The sequence below is a fragment of the Microtus pennsylvanicus genome, chromosome 4 (assembly GCF_037038515.1).
Source record: "Microtus pennsylvanicus isolate mMicPen1 chromosome 4, mMicPen1.hap1, whole genome shotgun sequence".
Lineage (NCBI taxonomy): Eukaryota > Metazoa > Chordata > Mammalia > Rodentia > Cricetidae > Microtus > Microtus pennsylvanicus.
Window position 1 is genome coordinate 139933725 of NC_134582.1, and position 19758 is coordinate 139953482.

Consider the following 19758-nt stretch of genomic DNA (forward strand, 5'->3'; position numbering starts at 1 on the left):
ACTCACAGAGAGCTGTCAGCCTCTGCCGCCCCAGGGCTGGATTAAAGGTGTGCGCCACCACCGCCTGGCCATGGCCACCCAAATCCTTTTTGTTTATGAATAACTGATTAGACTAGGGCTGAGAAGCACCTCACTCAAAAAAAAAAAAAAAAAGGCAGGTGAGGCAAAAGGTATTAAACACACAAAGCTATCTTATCTTGAGAAAGTTAGAAAACTTGTGTCTTCCTTTCGCACGACTACGAAATTCTAATTTATTGCCGGTTTTATGGTTTGATTTATACTCAGCTTAAATTTCAGGACCTTGGGAAAGTCAACTTACATTTCCTCATTTGTAAATACCCTACAGTGCTTCTGGAGGACGTCAAATGATATTTGCTAAATATCAGACAGACGTAGGTGGTGAGGCACCCGTCAGCGATTCTCTCCCGATGCCTGCGCTTACTCTCAAGAACGTTTCGTCTTCTGATTTATCAGTGAGTCCTATATTTTTTCTGGGTTACTTAACACCGGGTCATCTTTAGTACAGGGGGAAATGAGCCCTGAGGGAACTCTTCAGGTGACACTGTTCGCAACACCAACCTCAACCTGCTGTCAGGGAATACGCCTGTCAGAGAAATTACCGATATTCCTTTTTGCTCCGAGTACACGACGCACTTCGGAAAAATCTCCCAAACGAAACCCGGAAGAAAGGCACTTCCGCCAGACACGGGGAGGGTGGGCTACAATGAGATACCGAACCGGAAACAGGAGGAAGATGGCCGGAAGCGCCGGGGAACTACAGTTCCCATAAGCCCGCGGGGCAAGGTGAGGGGCAGGCGTCGAGACAGGGCGGACAGGCCTTGCCAGTCATTTGGCTATATCAAGGTAAATGCCGACTCCGCGGCTCCAAGGGAAGAGCTGACCTTATGGTTCGCAACTAGATTGTACGAGTAACCCTCCCAACCCACCCTAAACCGACGAAAATGACGCGTCCAATAGGGCGTCCTTGAGATTTCCGGGCACAGCACCCCACGTCCCTGCGAGCTTTCCCAGTGCCGACAACGCGGGTACTGAGCTCCCACGCGTGCTTCTTCTCCAGCCCTAGCCTCCGGCCGGGCAGGAAGTGGGCGTGAGGAGTGGGTAGCAGAGGACCTGAGTAGCAGGCGACCGCCGCTCATCTTTGCCCTTCGGTGGAAGCCGTCGCAGTCTTGTGGGCCAACGCTAAGCACCTCCATCCTTGTTCTTAATCCCCCTTTCTGCCCTTCAGTGTGGTGTAAATCCGCCGGGGAGGCAGAGCGACTTCTCCTAGGTCACAGAGATTAAGTGGCAAAAAGGAAGTTTTGAAGCGAACTTTGTTGTGACTCAGTACCCTCCAGAGTTTAACCCGAGCCTTGAGGACCGCGGACTTTTTTATTTTTATTTTTTTAATAAACACTAGCGGTATCCAGGGGGCACCTTTGGGACCCGGCGTAGAACCCTAGCGCGTCATCAGCATCGGTCCTCCCAGCCGGAACATAAACAAGCACAGGGCCCTCCGCAGACCGACCCTGCCAGCGCCTGGCCTCTCCTCCGAGCACCTCCAGTCCGCGTCACCGCGGCTGCGGAGCGGGTGGGTGGGGTTTATTGCTCCGCGGCGGCGGCGGCTAGTGGGTCCTCCGGTGACTCCGGGGCGGGGCTGCGGGGAGGGTGCCCCCCGACTGAACGACTTCTCCGGAATGGGGGGTGTGGCTGGTCGGCCCGCAGCATCCGGGTGGGAGAAAGGGTCCGCTGTTACTGGCGGCGCAACCCCTAAGGCCTGCTGCTAGAGATGCTCTTCCTCTCGGTGAGTTGTTTTGCTGTTTTTGTTGGCTGGGATGTTCTCTTAGTCACGCCCCACGAAGGGGGAAGGAACAGGCCACCTTGGTCGGTGTGGCCTTGATTGGTCTGAGCAAAGGGGACTTGACCCCCTAGCTGCCCTCCCCGGCCTCCTGACTTCGGGCTATCTTAATCCGCGGCTGCACTCGGTGTTCAGTTTCATGCAGGCTCTTGGGAAAGCTGGTGCTGCTGCTGCTGTCTGATTCCCGCCGACAGACCTTGGGACCGGGGCCGGTGCTGGCAGCTGGAGATGGCGGACACAAGATCGGTGTATGAAACCAGGTTTGAGGCGGCCGTGAAGGTGATCCAGAGTTTGCCGAAAAATGGTAAGTGCACTTGGCTTTCCCTTAAAGCCTCTCAGCTGGTTTTCGTTTCCCTTATTTAGCGCCCCCTCCCATTCAGCCATTAAAAGGCGTGTAATTGAAAGGATGGTATTGAATGTGAGTTAATTACCCCCATCTTTGAGGCCAAAGGTGAATGTACTATTTAAGTAGTTTATGTCGTTGAAAAGAAGTCTTCTCACTTAATAACTGTGGATTTGGGTATGTTTAAAAAATCTGGGGTGAGATGTCTAGTGCTACATCGCTCAAAAGTGTGTAATTCAAACCTTTAGAAACTTTTGATATGAAACATGAGGAAAGAACAAATATATTCACCTGTAAAATGATTATTTTGACTGTGATGTGCCTAGATACGGTTTTATTCGTATGTGTCCTGTTAACAATTTGCAAAAGTTTTTGTAATTTTCTCTGACTAGTTAGTGTTAAGGAATATTTTCCATCACTAAGTTTTATTTTTCTTTCTATTCTAAGAGAAGCTTCAGAAGGGAGACTTTCACCTTTTACATTAATATCCATTTGCATTATAATTTATATTTTATAATAAGTTAAAAATTATCTTAAGCATTATTATGTGTGCTAGATTTGTAAGCCAAGACAAACATAGCATTCCTATATTACTATAGTATTTCATATTTTCTCCCATTTCATTTATCATCTTTTGGCCAAGTAATGAAAGTCAGCATAGTTCATTTCAATAAAAACTCTTCAAGTACACTTCTGAAAGCTTGTAGGGCATGCATTACTATGTACAAAGCCCCGTTCAGGTCGTGCACACCTCCAAAACAGTGGCACAGGTTGTAATCCCGGCTTCTTTGGAGGATCAAGAGGGCTGGAGTACTTGCTCAGTAGTGGAGTACTTGCCTAGTGTGTACAAGGTCTAGGCTCGGTGTTTTTTTTCTTAAGGTTTACAGTGTTCTGTCTGACTGTTGCTTGCATGCCAGAGGAAGGCAACAGATCTCATTATAGATGGTTATGAGCTGCCATGTGGTTGCTGGGAATTGAACTCAGGACCTCTAGAAAGAGCAATCAGTGCTCTTAACCTCTGAGCCATCTCTCCAGCCCAACTCAGTGGTGTTTTATTGTATACCTTTAACATTGTATTGGAGGAGAATACATAGAAAACTAAAGGATACGTACAAATAAGCTAAATGAAGGAAGGCAATAATAAGCCCAGTGTGGTGGCACACACCTTTAATCTTGGCACACCAGAGGCAAAGTCAGGTGGATCTCTGAGTTTGAGGCCAGTCTGATCTGCATAAGGAGACCCTATCAAAAAACAAAAAAAGGAAATAAGTTAGGAATTCAATTAGATATCGATATTTTAAATGTTTAAATGTTCAATTAAGAAAATTTACTGGAAAGTATGATTTAAGGGTTTTATGTAAGTAATGTGTTCTTTTTTTTTTTTTTTTTTTTTTTTGGTATTTTGAGACAGGGTTTCTCTATGTAGCCCTGGCTGTCATAGAACTCACGCTGTAGACCAGGCTGGCCTTGAACTCACAGAGATCTACTTGCCTCTGCTTCCCAAATGCTGGGATTAAAAGTGTGTACCACCACCGCGTGCCGTATGTTCACTTTTCTAAGCTATTCATTTTATATTTTTTTGAAAATTGATAAGCTAGACCTGATCTTTCAAACCTTCCTACTTTATTATTTTACATTCTACTCACTATTAAGACACACATACACACTGGATACATGTATAGATAATGGATTGCAGGCCAGCCAGTTTGGGCTACATAGCAAGATCTTGTTTAAAACACACACACACACACACACACACACACACACAAAAGAAACCAAAGAATTGTAAAATTAAGATAAACGTGTTAAATGGCCCTTGTGACAGGTATTTTTGTAGTTTTTTCATTTTTTGTTTTTTGAGACAAAACTTACTAGGTAGGCTCACGCTGGCCTCAAGTTGGGAGATCCTCTTTCTCCTGCCTCCTAAATTTTGGGATTATAGGTATCCTTTACCATGACTGGCTTATAATATTTTAATTTATTGCTTGTTTATTTATTGGCAGTATTAGGGATTGAACCTTGGACCTTGATCATCCTAAGCAAGTTCTCTACCGTTGTGCTACTTCTCCAGTCCTTTTATAAATTGTTCGGTTGGCTTGGAATAATTTTGCGGTGAGATCTTGTGGCTTTTGTTATTTATTGCCTAGTTTTTATTTAAAGCCTAAAGTAATGAGGGTCTGGAGAGAGGGTTCAGTGGTTAAGAGGACTTGCTGCTTTTTCAGAGGACTCAAGTTTGTTCTCTAGTACCCACACCACCAGCTCTAGGGGACGCAATGGTCTCTTCTGGCCCCGATATACTGACACAGGAGCACAAATAAAAGTTACAAACAAATCCAAGTTAATGAGTTACGTAAAATACGTGTTTGATAGAACCTTTGATTTTTTGGTTTTTCAAGACAGAGTTTCTCTGTGTAACAGAACTTGGTGTTGTGGAACTCGCTTTGTAGACCAGGCTGGCCTCGAACTCACTGAGATCCTTCTGCCTCTGACTCCCAAGTGCAGGGATTAAAGGCATATGCCACCATCACCATCACCCAGCATTAGATAATATTTCAAATACATATGTTACATATGTCCCAAGAGTGTTTTTAGGACAGAAGTAATGCTGCCGTATATGTAGTATATTCAGTGTATGTTTTCAGTTTTGTTTATATCTTTTATAATATGTACCTTTTACTTAAGCTAATAAACTTGTACATTTTGTTAGCTTACTGAAGAATGAGATAGTTGTTTAATTAAAATTTTTTATTACATTTATTTTGTGTGTGTGTGTGTTAGTGCACGTGTGGAGGTCAGAGGACACTTACGGGAGTTAATTTCCTCTTTCCATGGTGTCTTGGTTACAGGTGCCTTAGATGTGCTCAGCTCTCACCACCCTTCTCCTTTTATTGTTTTTGAAATTTTAAATTTACATTTGAGTTATTAACTCATTTTAACTGTGGTTTTTCTATTTTTATTCTTTGCTATATCAAGAATAACTATCTTGTTGAAATACCGTGCCTAAGAAATACTCCTAAATGTTCATTTATTATATAGGTAGTTATTACTGTGATTTCGGAATTAATTATATACTCTTGGCCAAACCTGAACTACCAGTTTTCAATTTGTATATGTTGTAATTTCTAGTTAAAAAAATTCTATTAGCTTTTGATTACTTCATGTAATACTTGATATATAATCCATTATCTTTAAACTACCTTTATAATTATTGTTTTTATAACTATTTTCATTTTTAAAAGTAATGAGCAGTATGATGGAGAGATGGCTCAGCAGTTAAGAGCCTTGTTCCTCTTCTGGAGGACCTGAGTTTAGTTCCCAGCAAGCACAGCAGGAGGTTCACAAATTCCTGTCATGTGACTCTAGCTTCAGGGGATCTTACTGCAGAAACGCACACTCACTTTCAGACACACACACATAAAAACCAAAACAAACAAGACTGAGATTTATTTTTTTCTGTCAAATACTTTTTTTATTTAAAAGTTTTTTTTCATTTTACATACCAATCACAGCTCCCCCTCCCTCCCTCCCCTCATCCCATTCCCCCTACCTACTCTCCCACCTACTCCCCATCCAATCCTGCATTCACTCCTCAGAAAGGATATGGCCTCCCATGGGGAGTCAACAAAGTCTAGTGGGACCAAAGCACCTCCCCGCTGTATCAGAGGCTGAGCAAAGTATCCGTCTATAGGAAATGGGCTCCAAAAAGCTAGGTCATACTCTAGGGATAAATCCTGGTCCCACTGCCAGCGGACCCCCAGACTGTCCAAGTCACAGAACAGTCACCCACATTCTGAGGATCGAGTTCGGTCCTATGCAGGTTCCCCAGCTATCAGTCCAGAGACAGCACTGAGTTTCTTTTAACAGGAAAAGGGAAAATGAAATAATAATCTGTATACATACCTACTATCCAGCAACATCCCCTTTTAACATTTTCATGCATATTGTGTTGTATTCCTTGGTAGGAGATAAATTGTTCCTCTGTAGACTGGGCTGGCCTGGAACTTACTATGTAACCCCTGGTTATCTTATTTTGGCCTTTGCCTGTAATCCTTTTGCCTCTCCTTCCCAAGGTATTCTCACTTGGTATACTGTACTATTTACACACACACACACACACACACACACACACACACACACACACACACACACACACCATACCTCATTTAGGTCTTATTGTATCTGTGTTTTTTTTTTCTTTAATGTGTTTTACTGTTCTGCTTGCTTATATGCCTCTGTGTACCTGTCTGGTGCCCATGGAGGCTAGAAGAGGGTATCAGAGTTACAGATGGTTGTGAGTTGCCATATGGGTGTTGGGAATCGAACCAAGGGTCTTTGTAAGAGTAGCCAGTACTCTTGGCTGCTGAGCGATCTCTCCAGCCCCTGTTTATGGTCTTTTTCTTTTGTGAGTCAGGATTTCTCTATGTAACAGCCTTGGTTGTCCTGAAACTCGATCTGTAGACCAGGCTGGCCTCCAACTCACATAGATCCACCTGCTTCGGCCTCCTGAGTGTTGGGATTAAAAGTATGAACCGCCATTGCATGGCTGTTTATGGCCTTTTACTTACTTATTTATTTATTTATTTATTTATTTATTTATTTCGGTTTTTCGAGACAGGGTTTTTCAGTGTAGCTTTAGAGCCTGTCCTGGAACTAGCTCTTGTAGACCAGGCTGGCCTCGAACTCACAGATCCGCCTGCCTCTGCCCCCAAGTGCTGGGATTAAAGGCATGCGCCACCACCGCCTGTCTGTTTATGGCCTTTAAAAGATGTTTTCTTCCTTTTCCCATTTAATAACAGGTCATGAAATTTCTTATGCCATTATTAATATTTCTTTGCAATACAGATTTTAACATTTATATGTATGGCTTTTACTGAATATTGTAACTTATAGTACTTATAATTTGAGGATTTTAAATATAAAAATGTTAAAATATTTGAAACATAAAAACAAATAGATTAAAATGAATAGTAACTCATTATGCAAAGTATAATTTTAATAACCAAAGTAAGCATGTGACTTTTGAAGATAAGAATGGGATGAACAAGCTGGGCGGTAGTGGCGCACGCCTTTAATCCCAGCACTTGGGAGGCAGAGGCAGGTGGATCTGTGAGTTCGAGACCAGCTTGGTCTACAAGAGCTAGTTCCGGGACAGGCTCCAAAACCACAGAGAATGGGATGAGCAGTGGAGTTACATAGTAAATTCCAGGCCAGCCCAGTCTACAGGAAAACTGAGCAGCATAAGTGAAAAACTTGCATGTTTACCTTGGTTACTAGAATTTTATTTGTTGGCCAGATTTTAAGTTTCCACTAGACAAAGGACTTTGGGAGAGCCAGTTAGTGTGAACTTTGGTTAATAATAATAATAATAAATAACATTTTTCACTTCTACCTCTAATTTTGGACACAATTTTTTTGAAAACAGTTCTTTATATATTTCTTTTTAGTGTAATATTTGCTGGTTATGTCAGTTGCATTTATAAAATGGTTGCTAATTTATTTATTGAACTGATGGAGTGGGGGTAAGGGGGAGGGGAGTGGGGAGAGGGGACGATGTGTGCGAGGAGGGGGAGGGAAATGGGAAATTTTTTTTTTTTGCAACAACTAAAAAAAAAATAAAATAAACAACAACAACAACAAAAAGTTTAAACTTGCCAGGCATTGGTGGTGCACACCTTTAATCCCAGCACTTGGGAGGAGAGGTACGCGGACTTAAGTTCGAGGCCAGCCTGGTTTACAGAGTGAGTTCCAGGACAGGCGCCAAAGCTACAGAGAAACCCTGTCTCGAAAAACCAAAAAAACCAACAAAACAAAACAACAACAAAAAATCTAACCAAACAAAAAATCAAAACAAAATATTAAACTTTAAGAACTTTCTGAAATCAAAGGAAAACGACTAATACCTGATGTTTTTCAGATTGAAATAAATTATCTGAATTATAAAGAGATGTAGTCCTGGTGTGGTGGCTCCTGCCCTTAACACTCAGGAGTCTGGTTCAGAAAGATGTTGGAGTTTGAAGCCAGCTCGGCCTACATAGCAGTTCCAGGCAAGCCTGAGCTATAGTGTTAGACTCTATCTGAATAAATCAAACCAAAGAAGAAAACCACTTCTAGTGTGGTATGGCTAAGCTAATACACAGCTTTATGTTATGAGTTACAGTCCCAAGTGATCTGTATTTAATGTTTGTTCCCCATAGGATCATTTCAGCCAACAAATGAAATGATGCTCAAGTTCTATAGCTTCTACAAACAGGCAACTGAAGGACCCTGCAAACTTTCAAGGCCTGGATTCTGGGATCCTATTGGAAGATATAAATGGTAATTTCACTTATAGAGTTAAGAAAGAATTTTCATTTATATCAATTAATTATACAGCTATTATGTATTTTGTGAATAAAAGCCTACTAAGTATTTGCTCACAATTTTATTCTTTAAATGTCCTTAATATACTTTTGCATAATTAGGAACATCTTGGGGAAGATAGGAAAACAGCATTGTTGTGGGTAGGTACTCAATAGATGGAAAATGTTTGCACTTATTCTTCCTTTCCTTTTGTGGCGGTTCCTCCTTCCAACCTTAGATCAATCCCACATATTAAATGAACACATTTGCTGTTGGTAGTACAATTTAGTTATTTCTAACAGTCTGAGATAGAGGCAGAAGGATCAGGAATTCAAGGCCTTTTTTTGCTATATAGTGAGTGTGAGGCCAGCCTGTGCTATATGAGACTGCTTCTCAAAAAAAGCAAAAACAAGCTTCCTTATCTCTTTGACCTGCCAAAGAACATAGTGGCTTTTGCTTTGAGACTGAGGTAATGTGTAACTTGGCTTGACTCAGTGACTGCTACTTACCTTTGGTCTAAGATGACTTCTGACCCACAGTACTTGAGTTGAATATTGGCTTCTAATGTTCTAGTTAAAAGAATCATGAGATATTTAGATGCTCTACCATTTTCTGCATTGACTACCATGAACATCTTGGTATGTTTACTACGGCAGATTTACAAAGGTTAATTTTAGATTATACTTTATCAATATAGCATGATAATTAGTGCATCATGTTTTTCAAATAATTAAGTTTTTGAATTCATAGATGGAAATTATTTTTCCCCCTAGAGTTGACCTGTGGCAGAGTTAACTGCTAAAAACAATGTATAAATAGGGGATTTGTGTTATCTTTTGAGACAGTCTCATTCTAAAACTCATATGTAGCCTTGAACTTTTGTTCTGTCTCTGCCTTCCCAGTGTTGAGGTTACAGGGCAAGATTACAATACCTACTTTATTCCATGCTAGGGATTGAACCCAGGGCCTTGTGCCTGCTAGACAAATACTTTTACCAACTGAACTACATCCTTAGGCCTATTTCATCTTTATTTTTAGTATATAAATTAGTTATACATTTAAATTAATAGGAAAATTTTAACCCAAATGTATATTTCTCTACAACATGGCTTTCACAGTTCCTATGACATGAAAACTTTACTAAGGCTGGAGAGATGGCTCAGTGGTTAAGAGCACTTGGTACTCTTGCAGAGGCCTTGAGTTTGCTTTGAGACTAAGGTAGCACCCACGCTGGGTGTCTTACAACTGCCTGTGGCGCCAGCTCCAGGGGATCTGATGCCTCTTCTGGCCTGTCAGAGCAGTTGTCTGCAAATGGCACACATACATATACTCAAAAAGGAAAAAAATAAGCTAGATCTTTGGGGCTGGAGACATGGCTCAGTGGTTAAGTGTATTTTTTGCAGAGGACCTAGGTTTAGTTTCCAGCACCCATGTGGTGGCTCACGCCTTTAACTCCTGCTCCAGGGAATCTGACAACCTCTCGGCTTCTGTGAGTTCCTGCACACAATGGTACACATAAACTCCTGCAAACATACACTCATGCAAATCAACTTTTCTTTTTTTTTTTTTTGTTCTTTTGTTTTTTGAGATAGGGTTTCTCTTTGTAGTAGTCCTGGCTGTCCTGGAGCTCACTTTGTAAACCAGGCTGCCCTTGAACTTGAGATCTGCCTGCCTCTGCTTCCTGAGTGCTGGGATTAAAGGTGTGTGCCACCACCACCTGACACAAATAAATATTTTAAAAATCCTTAAAACCTTTTAAAGGATTCTTAGGAAATATTTAAGAATAGTGTATAATCTTATGTGGTCTACACTTATGTGAATGTGTCAAATGTTTAATATTTAAAATTTTCTTATTTTATATTTTTAAAAATCATTATAAAAGGTTATAAAAGGCTATTTGTATGATATATACTTTGAGCACATTCCTCCCATACTTGACTACCCTTCCTTTATCCTTCTTGCTCTTTCTTTTTAATTAATTAATTAATTTTTATTTTATGTGCATTGGTGTTTTGCCATGGATGTCACGTTCCCTGCAACTAGAATTACAGTTGTGCGCTGCCACGTGGATGCTAGGAATTGAACCTGGGACCTCTGGAAGAGCAGTCAGTGCTCTTAACCACTGAGACATCTCTCTAGCCCCTTTCCCCCCTTCTTCCATTAGTTCCTGGTTCCTCCATCTCACTTAACTCTCATGTCATCAGTACAGACATGATTTTGTGTGTGAAGTGTAAGATCAATAAATGGGAGAAAACTTGATGTTTGTCTTTCTGAGATCGATTTAATTCATGTCATATGATTTTCTCTAGTTGTATCCATTTTCCTGCAGTTAGCATAACTTTATTATTTAATGGGTTCAGGCATGAACTAGCATACCTAGCTCAAAAATCAAGTAACTTTTGTTTTTACTTTTATATTTTCATTTCTAGGGATGCTTGGAGTTCATTGGGTGATATGACTAAAGAAGAAGCCATGATTGCATATGTTGAAGAAATGAAAAAGGTGGGGGAAATAATTCATAGTACAGAATAAAAAAATAAAAGTTTTTTTTGGTTTTCTTTTTTTGTTTTTTGGGACAGGGTTTCTCTGTAGCTTTGGTTCCTGTCCTAGAACTAGCTCTTGTAGACCAGGCTGGCCTCGAACTGACAGAGATCCGCCTGCCTCTGCCTCCTGAGTGCTGGGATTAAAGGCGTGCGCTACCACTGCTCAGCTAGAATAAAAGTACTCAAAACATCTTGAATTTACTTTTTTTGTGTGCCATTAGTTGCTACTATTGAGCTGCATGTCCAGTATCTGTAGTTTTTTTTTTTTTTTTTTTTTTTTTTTTGAGACAAGGCTTTAAGCAGCCTCAGAGTTGTCTGTGCAGATGACCTGGTTCCTTTGCCTCTACTTCCTGAGTACTGGACTTATGTACAAGCTCCTCACAGCCCAGTTTTACGTGGTGTTGGAAATAGAGCCAAAGGCTTCCTGCATGCAAGCCAAGTATAGTAACTGACTGCATGCCCAGCCCTGCCTAGTGATTTTAAAGAAACTGCTTTTGAACATAAAGTCTGAAATAAGGGAGTTAGTCTCCCTCCCCCCTAGAGGATTTTTAATAATTTTTATTTGGAAAATTCAGAATATTTTGCTGTTTCTTTTTCATATTGCCTGTGCTACTCATTGTGTGCCCTTCGTTACATTTTCACAACTTTCTTTAGTGGACTTTAGAGCAGAGGGTAGAGTTCATTGTTTTTTTTAGCTGTTATCTGTATCAGTAGCACAAAAACAAAGGAACCCTTCAAAAGCAGAGAAAATTAAAAGCCACTGTGGTTTGATAATTCTTTTTTAAAAAAAGTTACACTTAGGACTGGGCGGGGGTGGTGCACGCCTTTAATCCTAGAGGATTTAATCGGGGAGGCAGAGGCAGTCGGATCTCTGTGAGTTCGAGGCCAGCCTGGTCTACAAGAGCTAAGTCCACGACAGACTTCAAAGCTGTAGAGAAATCCTAAAAACTAAAACTCGAAAAACTAAAAAAAAAGTTATTTAGTTTATCAAGGTGATCAAGTTAAAAAAAAGTTACACTTAGTTATTTTGTGGGTGTCATAGTGTATGTGTGACACTCAGGGCAGCTTGTAGGACTTGGTTCTCTCCTTCTGCAGTGGGGTCCAAGGATTAACCTCAGGTTGTGTGGTTGGCAGCAAGTGTCTTTACTCACTGAGCCATCTTGCTGACCTCTTTCTTACCTCAAATAGTGTATAACTTTCAGGATATGTTTCTATAATTCAATATAAAATTGAACTGACATTAATATTTATCCATTTTTTCCTATCCAGTTTTATTAAGTAATGGTTTAGCCAGTTTATAGTAAGAAAGGGAGTTGGGAGTGCTGACTTGTGCTTGTATGAATTCAAGATCTGCCTGGTCTATATAGGGAGTTCCAAGGACAGCCAGGGATACACAGTGAGATCCTGCCCCCACAAACAAAAACAAACACCCAAACCCCAAAACAGATGAATGATTCTAAATTGTCTCATAGTCTTGAAGGTATCAAAGAGTTTATCAATGCTTTATCTTTATGTTCTCTTAGAAACTTTCTTACTATCAAATGGCAGATATAATTTCATTCTAGCTCTACTGTTTTCTGTTTTTTTTATAAACCCCAGATTTTAATGTAAAACTTAAAATTATTATATAATCCTTTCATTTGAAGTCTATGTAAAATCGTCTTCAAATGAAAATATTTTTTTAAATAAAAAAGGTTATTTTAATTTATGTATATGTGCCTGAGAATATGTGGACCACATGGATATAGGAGCCCTCAGAGGTCAAAAGTGGAGCCGCAGATGGCTGTTAGCCACCATGTGGGTGCTGGGATATCAAGTTTTCTGTAACTAACAGCTTAGTCACCAGCTCCAAGCATACTTTTAGATCATTAGCATATACATCTTTAGTTTGATTGAAAAAAATTAGTTAATGTTCATTATATAACTAATGTAGTCCCTTTGGGAAGTCTGCTAATGAACTTCAAATCTGCAAATGATTGACAGACTGGGAATAGTAGATTTTGTACAACTACAGACCAAGTTAATAGTTGGTGATTTTACAGTATTTCTTTCTCTTAATTATAGATTCTTGAAACTATGCCCATGACTGAGAAAGTTGAAGAATTGCTGCATGTTATCGGTCCATTTTATGAAATTGTAGAAGACAAAAAGAGTGGCAAGAGTTCTGACTTGACCTCAGGTTGGACAGGCTTATGTTTCTTTTCAAGACATGGTCTTGTGTACAAGGTCGGGCCAGGCTGGCCTCGAACTCATCACCTTCCTTCCTCATTCACCCATATTCTGGGATTACAGGCATGTGTAATCCTGCTCAGCTCTGTTTTACCTTTTTTTCTTACCTCAGCAGCTGATACAATATGCATGCACTAATACCTATGTGTCTAATTTTCTCTTTTACTTTCACATGCCAGTCCGACTGGAGAAACTCTCCAAATATTTAGAAGGTAGGAATAATGAAATCCATGTAAAGCCCTTGCTTAAAATTTATAGGGCAACGGTAAAGAGCACTTCCTGCTCTTCCAGAGGACCTGGTCATGTCAGGTAGCACCATGTCAGGTAGCTTACAGCTGATTCTTAGAACTACAGAACAAACTATGGCGAGGTCATGATTCTTTAATAGAAAATAGACTTGAAGTTTTAGTCTTTCATTTGGTTTACTTAGGTGGAGTTAAATAGGAATGTAGGCCTCACCGTAGCACAATGCCAGCTCTATGCGCTACAGTACAGGCAAGGGGCTGGAGATCGAAACACATACATAGAGACGGGTAAGGAAGGCCAAGGATGCCCCGAATGCCCTTTACTGTGTTCTAGGGCAGCTTATATAGGGCCTCCTTCCACGTGGTAACTCTGAGCTGCAAGCCCACCAGAAACCACTTCCCTGTCATCAGGAACTCTTGAGGGTCTCATGCTCAGAGCAGCTACAAAACAAGTTGTTTGCTCAGAGCAGCTGCAGGCATAGGAAAACAAGTTGTTTACTCCGGCAGGCAGGGGGTCACAGGAAATTCGGGGTCTGGGGATCCACAGTCCCCAGCACCCCGCTGTTAAAGTGTATAGGTATTTTGGAATTTAATGTAATTGGATCTTTTTCTTTTTAATGATTGTTAAAGTTAGATTCTGTGTGTATGCGTGCACACACACACATGCCATGCATGCATGCATACACACCCCAGTGTGATTGTGGAGGTCAGCGAGTAGTTTGCAGGAATTGTCTTTCTTTCCATCCTGTGGTTCCTGAGAATCGAGCTGAACTCAGATCAGGTTTGTGTTGGGTATCTCTGCCCAGTGAGACATATTGCTGGTGCCAAAGTGGATTTTTGTAAGAGAAAGAAAAAATGTTCATGGTATAAGATCACTTCTTTTTTTCTGCTTTTTGTTTTGTTTTTTTGTTTTTATTGTTGTTTTGTTTGATTTTTGACAGGGTTCAGTATGTAGACTATGCTAATCTGAACTCAGGATTCCTCTTGCCTCAGCCTCCTGAGTGCAGGGGTTACAGCTACCACACCTAGCCTTTTCTGCCCTCTTCAGTGTCTGTGTACTGTTGTTTCTCAAAGTGTGGTCCAGAACCCAGCAGCACTGGTAAAGCATGACACCCTTACAGATGTGGACAGTCTTAGATCACTCTAAAACTAACAATTCCAGATCTGTATCCTCGTTAGAGCTCAGCACTGGTAAAGCATGACACCCTTACAGATGTGGACAGTCTTAGATCACTCTAAAACTCCTAATTTCAGATCTGTATCCTCGTTAGAGCTCAGTTGAAAAGCATATTGCAGTTTGTGTCTTCTCTTAGGGTAAATTTTGGCCAATACTATTTGCTTCTTTAAGTGGTGAAATTGATGTTTTAAAAAAGTGGCAGTGGTGGCGCACGCCTTTAATCCCAGCACTCAAGAGGCAGAGGATCTCTTTGATCTCTTGAGTTCTAGGCCAGCCTGGTCTACAGAGTGAATTCTAAGACAGCCAGGGCTACACAGAGAAACCCTGTCTTGAAATTTCTTCACAAAAAGTCAGTCAGTCAGTCTGCCTGCTTGCCTATCTACTCCCTGCCTGCCTGCCTATCTATCTATCTATCTATCTATCTATCTATCTATCTATCTATCTATCTATTATTCACATTATAAATATATAAAAATTAGGCTTTATACCTTAAGCCCTAAAGACAATACAAAAAAATTAAAAATGTGAATAGTGCCCGATTCTGCAGCACAAATGCTGAGATTGAATAATGCAGTCATTATCATGGCTTCTGTGCCAGGATGATGATACAGATTTATGCAGCATTCTGTATCTGATAGGAAAAGTTAGGCGGGCATGGTGGTGTATGTCTATAATCCCAGCTCGTTGGGAGCAGAGGCAGGAAGCTTGTTGCAGGATTGAGTTCAGTCTGGTCTACATAGTGAGTTCTAAGCCAGCCAGGGCTGTAGTGTGAGGTTTTATCTCAACAATTAAAATGGAGTCCAACTATATTATCAGGGAGACCAGGGAGACTATTGGTAGGACTAAAATATCATATTGATGCTTTTGGCAGGCTAGCAAATTGTTTTTCATTTACTAAGTATGAAGGTCATTTATATTCAACTTTATTTTTTTGATTGATATTAACTTCAAAATTAGTTCTCACTTGGCTTCAGAAAGGATAGGTAAGATAGCATTATCATTTTTGTTGTAAACTGGTAATTGAAGTAATTTGTATAGATGTGTAGAGTAAAAGAATAACATTACATTTATATATTTGTTTGTTTGTATGTTTTTCAAGACCGGTCTTCTCTGTATCTCTGGCTGTTCTGGAACTCTGTAGACCAGGCTGGCCTCAAACTTGCCTCCTGCCTCTGCCTCCTGAGTGCTGGGATTAAAGGCGTGTGCTGCCATCACCCAATTTATATTTTTAATATATATATATACATATACTTTTAATATATATATGTATATATGTGTGTGTGTGTGTGTGTGTGTATGTATTTTGCCTGTGTGCCTGAAAGTGGAGCTAAAGTCTAGACAGTTGTAAGCCACCACCTAGTGCTAAACTGCACCTAGGTCCCTCGGAAGAGCAGCGGTGCTCTTAACCTCTTGACTCATCTCTCTAGCTTCCATTTTTAGTATTGTGATTTAAAAAATGGTTTATTGTTTAGTGAATTTTGTTTTGCAAATTCCAACATTAAGAATTTTTCATTTCATGATTTAGATCTTGGTAATGTTCTGATCTCTTCAAATGCCAAAGCTGTTAATGGTAAAACTGAGAGCAGTGACAGTGGAGCTGAGTCTGAGGAAGAAGAGGCCCAAGAAGAGTTAAAAGGAGCAGAGCAGAGTGATGGCAATGGTAAGTCTGGAGTAACTGGTTAATACAGTTAATAATCTCGTACCAGGTAAGATAAAAGGACGTAACATTTGGGGTTTTTTGTATATTATTAATGCATGTGATGGCATTTGGAGTATTTTCAGTGAATCAAAATGCTCTCCTATGGAATATACAGCCAGCCAGCCTTATTAATTAATGAAATAAGGGCTAGAGGAACGGCTCAGTGGTTAAGAGCACTGGTTGCTCTTCCAGAGGACCCAGGTTCAATTCCCAGCACCCACATGACAGCTCACAACTGTTTAATTCCAGTGAATCTGGCACCTTTATACCACATGCACATAAAATAAAGTTAAATATTTAAAAAAAATTAATGAAATAGGTGTTAATTGAGGGTAGACAAGAATAGGCTATTCTCCCAAAGCATAAAATGATGTATTGTATAATGTAAAGGGGTACTTACTTTTATTATGCGTATGGGTATTTTGTCTGCATGCATGTCTGTGTACCATGTGCATGCTGTGCCCTCAGAGGTCAGAGAAGGCATCAGATTTTTGGAACTAGAATTATAGATAGTTGTAAGGTGCCATGTGGGTCAGCCAGTGCTCTTAACTGCTGAGCCATCTCTCCACCTCTGTATTATGTAATTTTTTAATTTTAATTTTTGGGAAACAATGCTTCACTTATTCCTGACTGGCCTTGCATATGCTCTGTAGCTGAGGATGACCTGAACTTCTCCAGCTCCTGCTGGGTTATAGGTGACTGCTACCATGCTCAGTTTATGCATTGTCATTAAGGCCAGGGCTTCATTAGTGTTATGCTAGTACTCTACCAACTGATCTATATCCCTATCCCATGTATATATTATTTTAAGCTGTTATTTTTAGCATAGATATATGCATATACACTATTTTTTTTAGCATTCTATCAAAATTAAATGGACTATAGAGAATAGAATACAGGCATAACCTAAGGCCTGGCATATGTAGGCAAGCATTCTACCCTTGAGCTATGCACTCAGCTCTTAGTATTTTGAGATTGAGTTTCACTATGTAGCCCAGGGAGACCTCATATTTAAAAATCCTGATTCTTTCTCTTGAGTGTTGGGATCACCCCAGGTGTAAATTTTGATGGTGGAATATTGGAATCATGGGGTACCACATTCTGTGTTAGCAGAAGAACAAGCACTGGGAAGGAAAGAGATACTTACTGAAACTGCACAGCTTTATTTATTGATTATATAGTGTTCTATCTGCCTGTGTGCCTGCAGGCCAGAAGAGCCAGATCTCATTACAGATGGTTATGAGCTACCATGTGGTTTCTGGGAATTGAACTCAGGACCTCTGGAAGAGCAGCCAGTGCTCTTAACTGCTGAGCCATCTGTCCAGCCCCCCACAGTCTGTTTCTTATGGATCAGTTTAACAGTCTGGTAATCTTCATTTCTTTGTTTCTAGAGCAATTTGTCTGAGGTAATGTAAAAACATTAGGACATTATTCTAGGAACTGGATAGGTGGCTCAGCAGTTAGGAGCACTGACTGCTTCTTTAGAGGACCTGTGTTCAGTTCCCAGCATGCACAGGGTATCAGATGCTCTGGAGCTGAAGCTGTAGGCAGTTGTGAACCTGACATGGGTGCTGGGGACAGAACTTGAATCCTCTGGAAAACCAGGAAGTGCTCTTAACTGCTGGGCCATCTCTGCAGCCCAAGATGACGATTGATAGTGATGCATTTTAAAGTCTTTTCATAAGAGTCATGGAGAATGGGGGCTTTTTCTTTTTTTGGGGAGGGTGGTTTCGAGACAAGGTTTCTCTGCAGCTTTGGAGCCTATCCTGGAACTTGCTCTGTAGAACAGGCTGGCATTGAACTCACAGAGATCTGCCTGCCTCTGCTGGGAGTAAAGGCATGTGCCACCACCTTGTGGAGAGAATGGGAGCATTTTGAAAATTTAACATGAATTTTGGGTGAGCTTTGGCATGTAATAATAGGACCCCTTTTGAGGAACCACCCATTTCTCCCATCCAAATAGGAAGCCCTTCAAAAAAGATTGTGGTAATTTGGGAATTGACTACAGATTCTAGAACATCTATGTATCGCTGGCCTGGTACTCTCTACTCTCTATCTAGACCTCAGATTCACAGAGAGTGCTGAGTGCTCGGATTAAAGACTGAGTCACCATGCCTGGTTACGAGGTACTTTATGCATCTCACCTTTTTTTTTTCCATACAAGATAAGAAAATGATGAAGAAATCACCAGATAAGAATTTGGAAATCATTGTTACCAATGGCTATAAGGATAGCTTTGTGCAGGATACACACAATGATCTTCATACCGATTCTTCCCCAAATGTCAGAAACAATGAAGAAGCCAAGCCTGTGGATCAGAGCTTGGAGCAAACTGAAAACACTGTTGTCTATGTCCACCAAGGTATTGTTCTCAGATATTCCTTTGCCTAATCCTTTTCTTATACCTAAAATCCTCTTCTAACAATTCTAGGGTGTTGAAAACTTACAGTAAACTGTTTAGAAATGTCTTCTTAGGGTTGTTAATGCTGCTATAAGGGTTTGTTACTTTGAAACAGAGAATTAGAGCCAGAATGCTTTCTTATATTTGGTTCTTTTTTATTTGTTCATAGTGTGTAGTTGTGTGTGTATTATGTTAAGTCTTTGGAGGGTATGTGGAGGGTAGAGAATAACTAAATAGAGTTGACTCTGTTTTTCCATCTTTGGGGTTTTGAACTCAGATGGTCAGATTTGGCAGTAAGCTCCTCTATTTTACCAGCTTTGGTGTGTTTTATCAGGACCCACCTGTGTAGAGCTGGTGGCCTAGAACTGCTAGTGGTTCTCCTGCCTTTACTTCCTAAGTCTAGCTGTATATATATATACATAACACACATATATGTACACACTATATATATCATGACCTGGAGCCAGGTGTGGTGGAATACCTGTAATCTCAGCACTTTAGAAGCTGAGGCAGGAACACTGTGGATTTGAGGGTAACCTATGATGACTTGGTAAGACAGACTTCTTTGCCAGAATGAGTATAATAGAGGACTGATGAGTTGTGAAATATAGAATGAAATGTTTTTATTGTCCTAGAGTATAAATACACTGTCTGGACATTTGTTTCTATTTAGATACAAATGATGATCACAGTGAGGACGCTTCAGGAATTCATCATTTGACAAGTGACTCAGACAGTGAAGTGTACTGTGATTCTATGGAGCAATTTGGACAAGAAGAGGTAAAGATGACATTTTACAACTGACAAATTTTCAAAATGATATATCCAGTATGCAGAATACAATATGACATTCATACAATCATGCCATAATGAAACCATTATTTTCTATGCTAAGGAGACTAACAAAACCCAAAAAAACCCAAAAAC

General features: G+C 40.5%; 1 protein-coding gene across 8 annotated transcripts in view; it reads left to right on the forward strand.

Annotated features, from left to right (window-relative positions):
- The first annotated feature begins 792 nt into the window (after positions 1-792).
- Acbd5 (acyl-CoA binding domain containing 5) overlaps positions 793-19758 on the forward strand; it is a 36476-nt gene continuing 17510 nt past the window's right edge. The window contains exons 1-9 of one of the 8 annotated variants that reach the window (XM_075970664.1): positions 793-864; positions 1991-2159; positions 8393-8513; positions 10967-11039; positions 13145-13259; positions 13489-13521; positions 16257-16391; positions 18595-18792; positions 19505-19611. In XM_075970664.1, coding sequence (XP_075826779.1) covers positions 2084-2159; positions 8393-8513; positions 10967-11039; positions 13145-13259; positions 13489-13521; positions 16257-16391; positions 18595-18792; positions 19505-19611 — 858 coding nt within the window. In that variant the 5' untranslated portion in view covers positions 793-864; positions 1991-2083. Of the gene's footprint in view, positions 1802-1990; positions 2160-8392; positions 8514-10966; positions 11040-13144; positions 13260-13488; positions 13522-16256; positions 16392-18594; positions 18793-19504; positions 19612-19758 lie in introns of those variants that run through there. The other 7 variants (XM_075970665.1, XM_075970662.1, XM_075970666.1 and 4 more) reach the window with 7 other exon arrangements.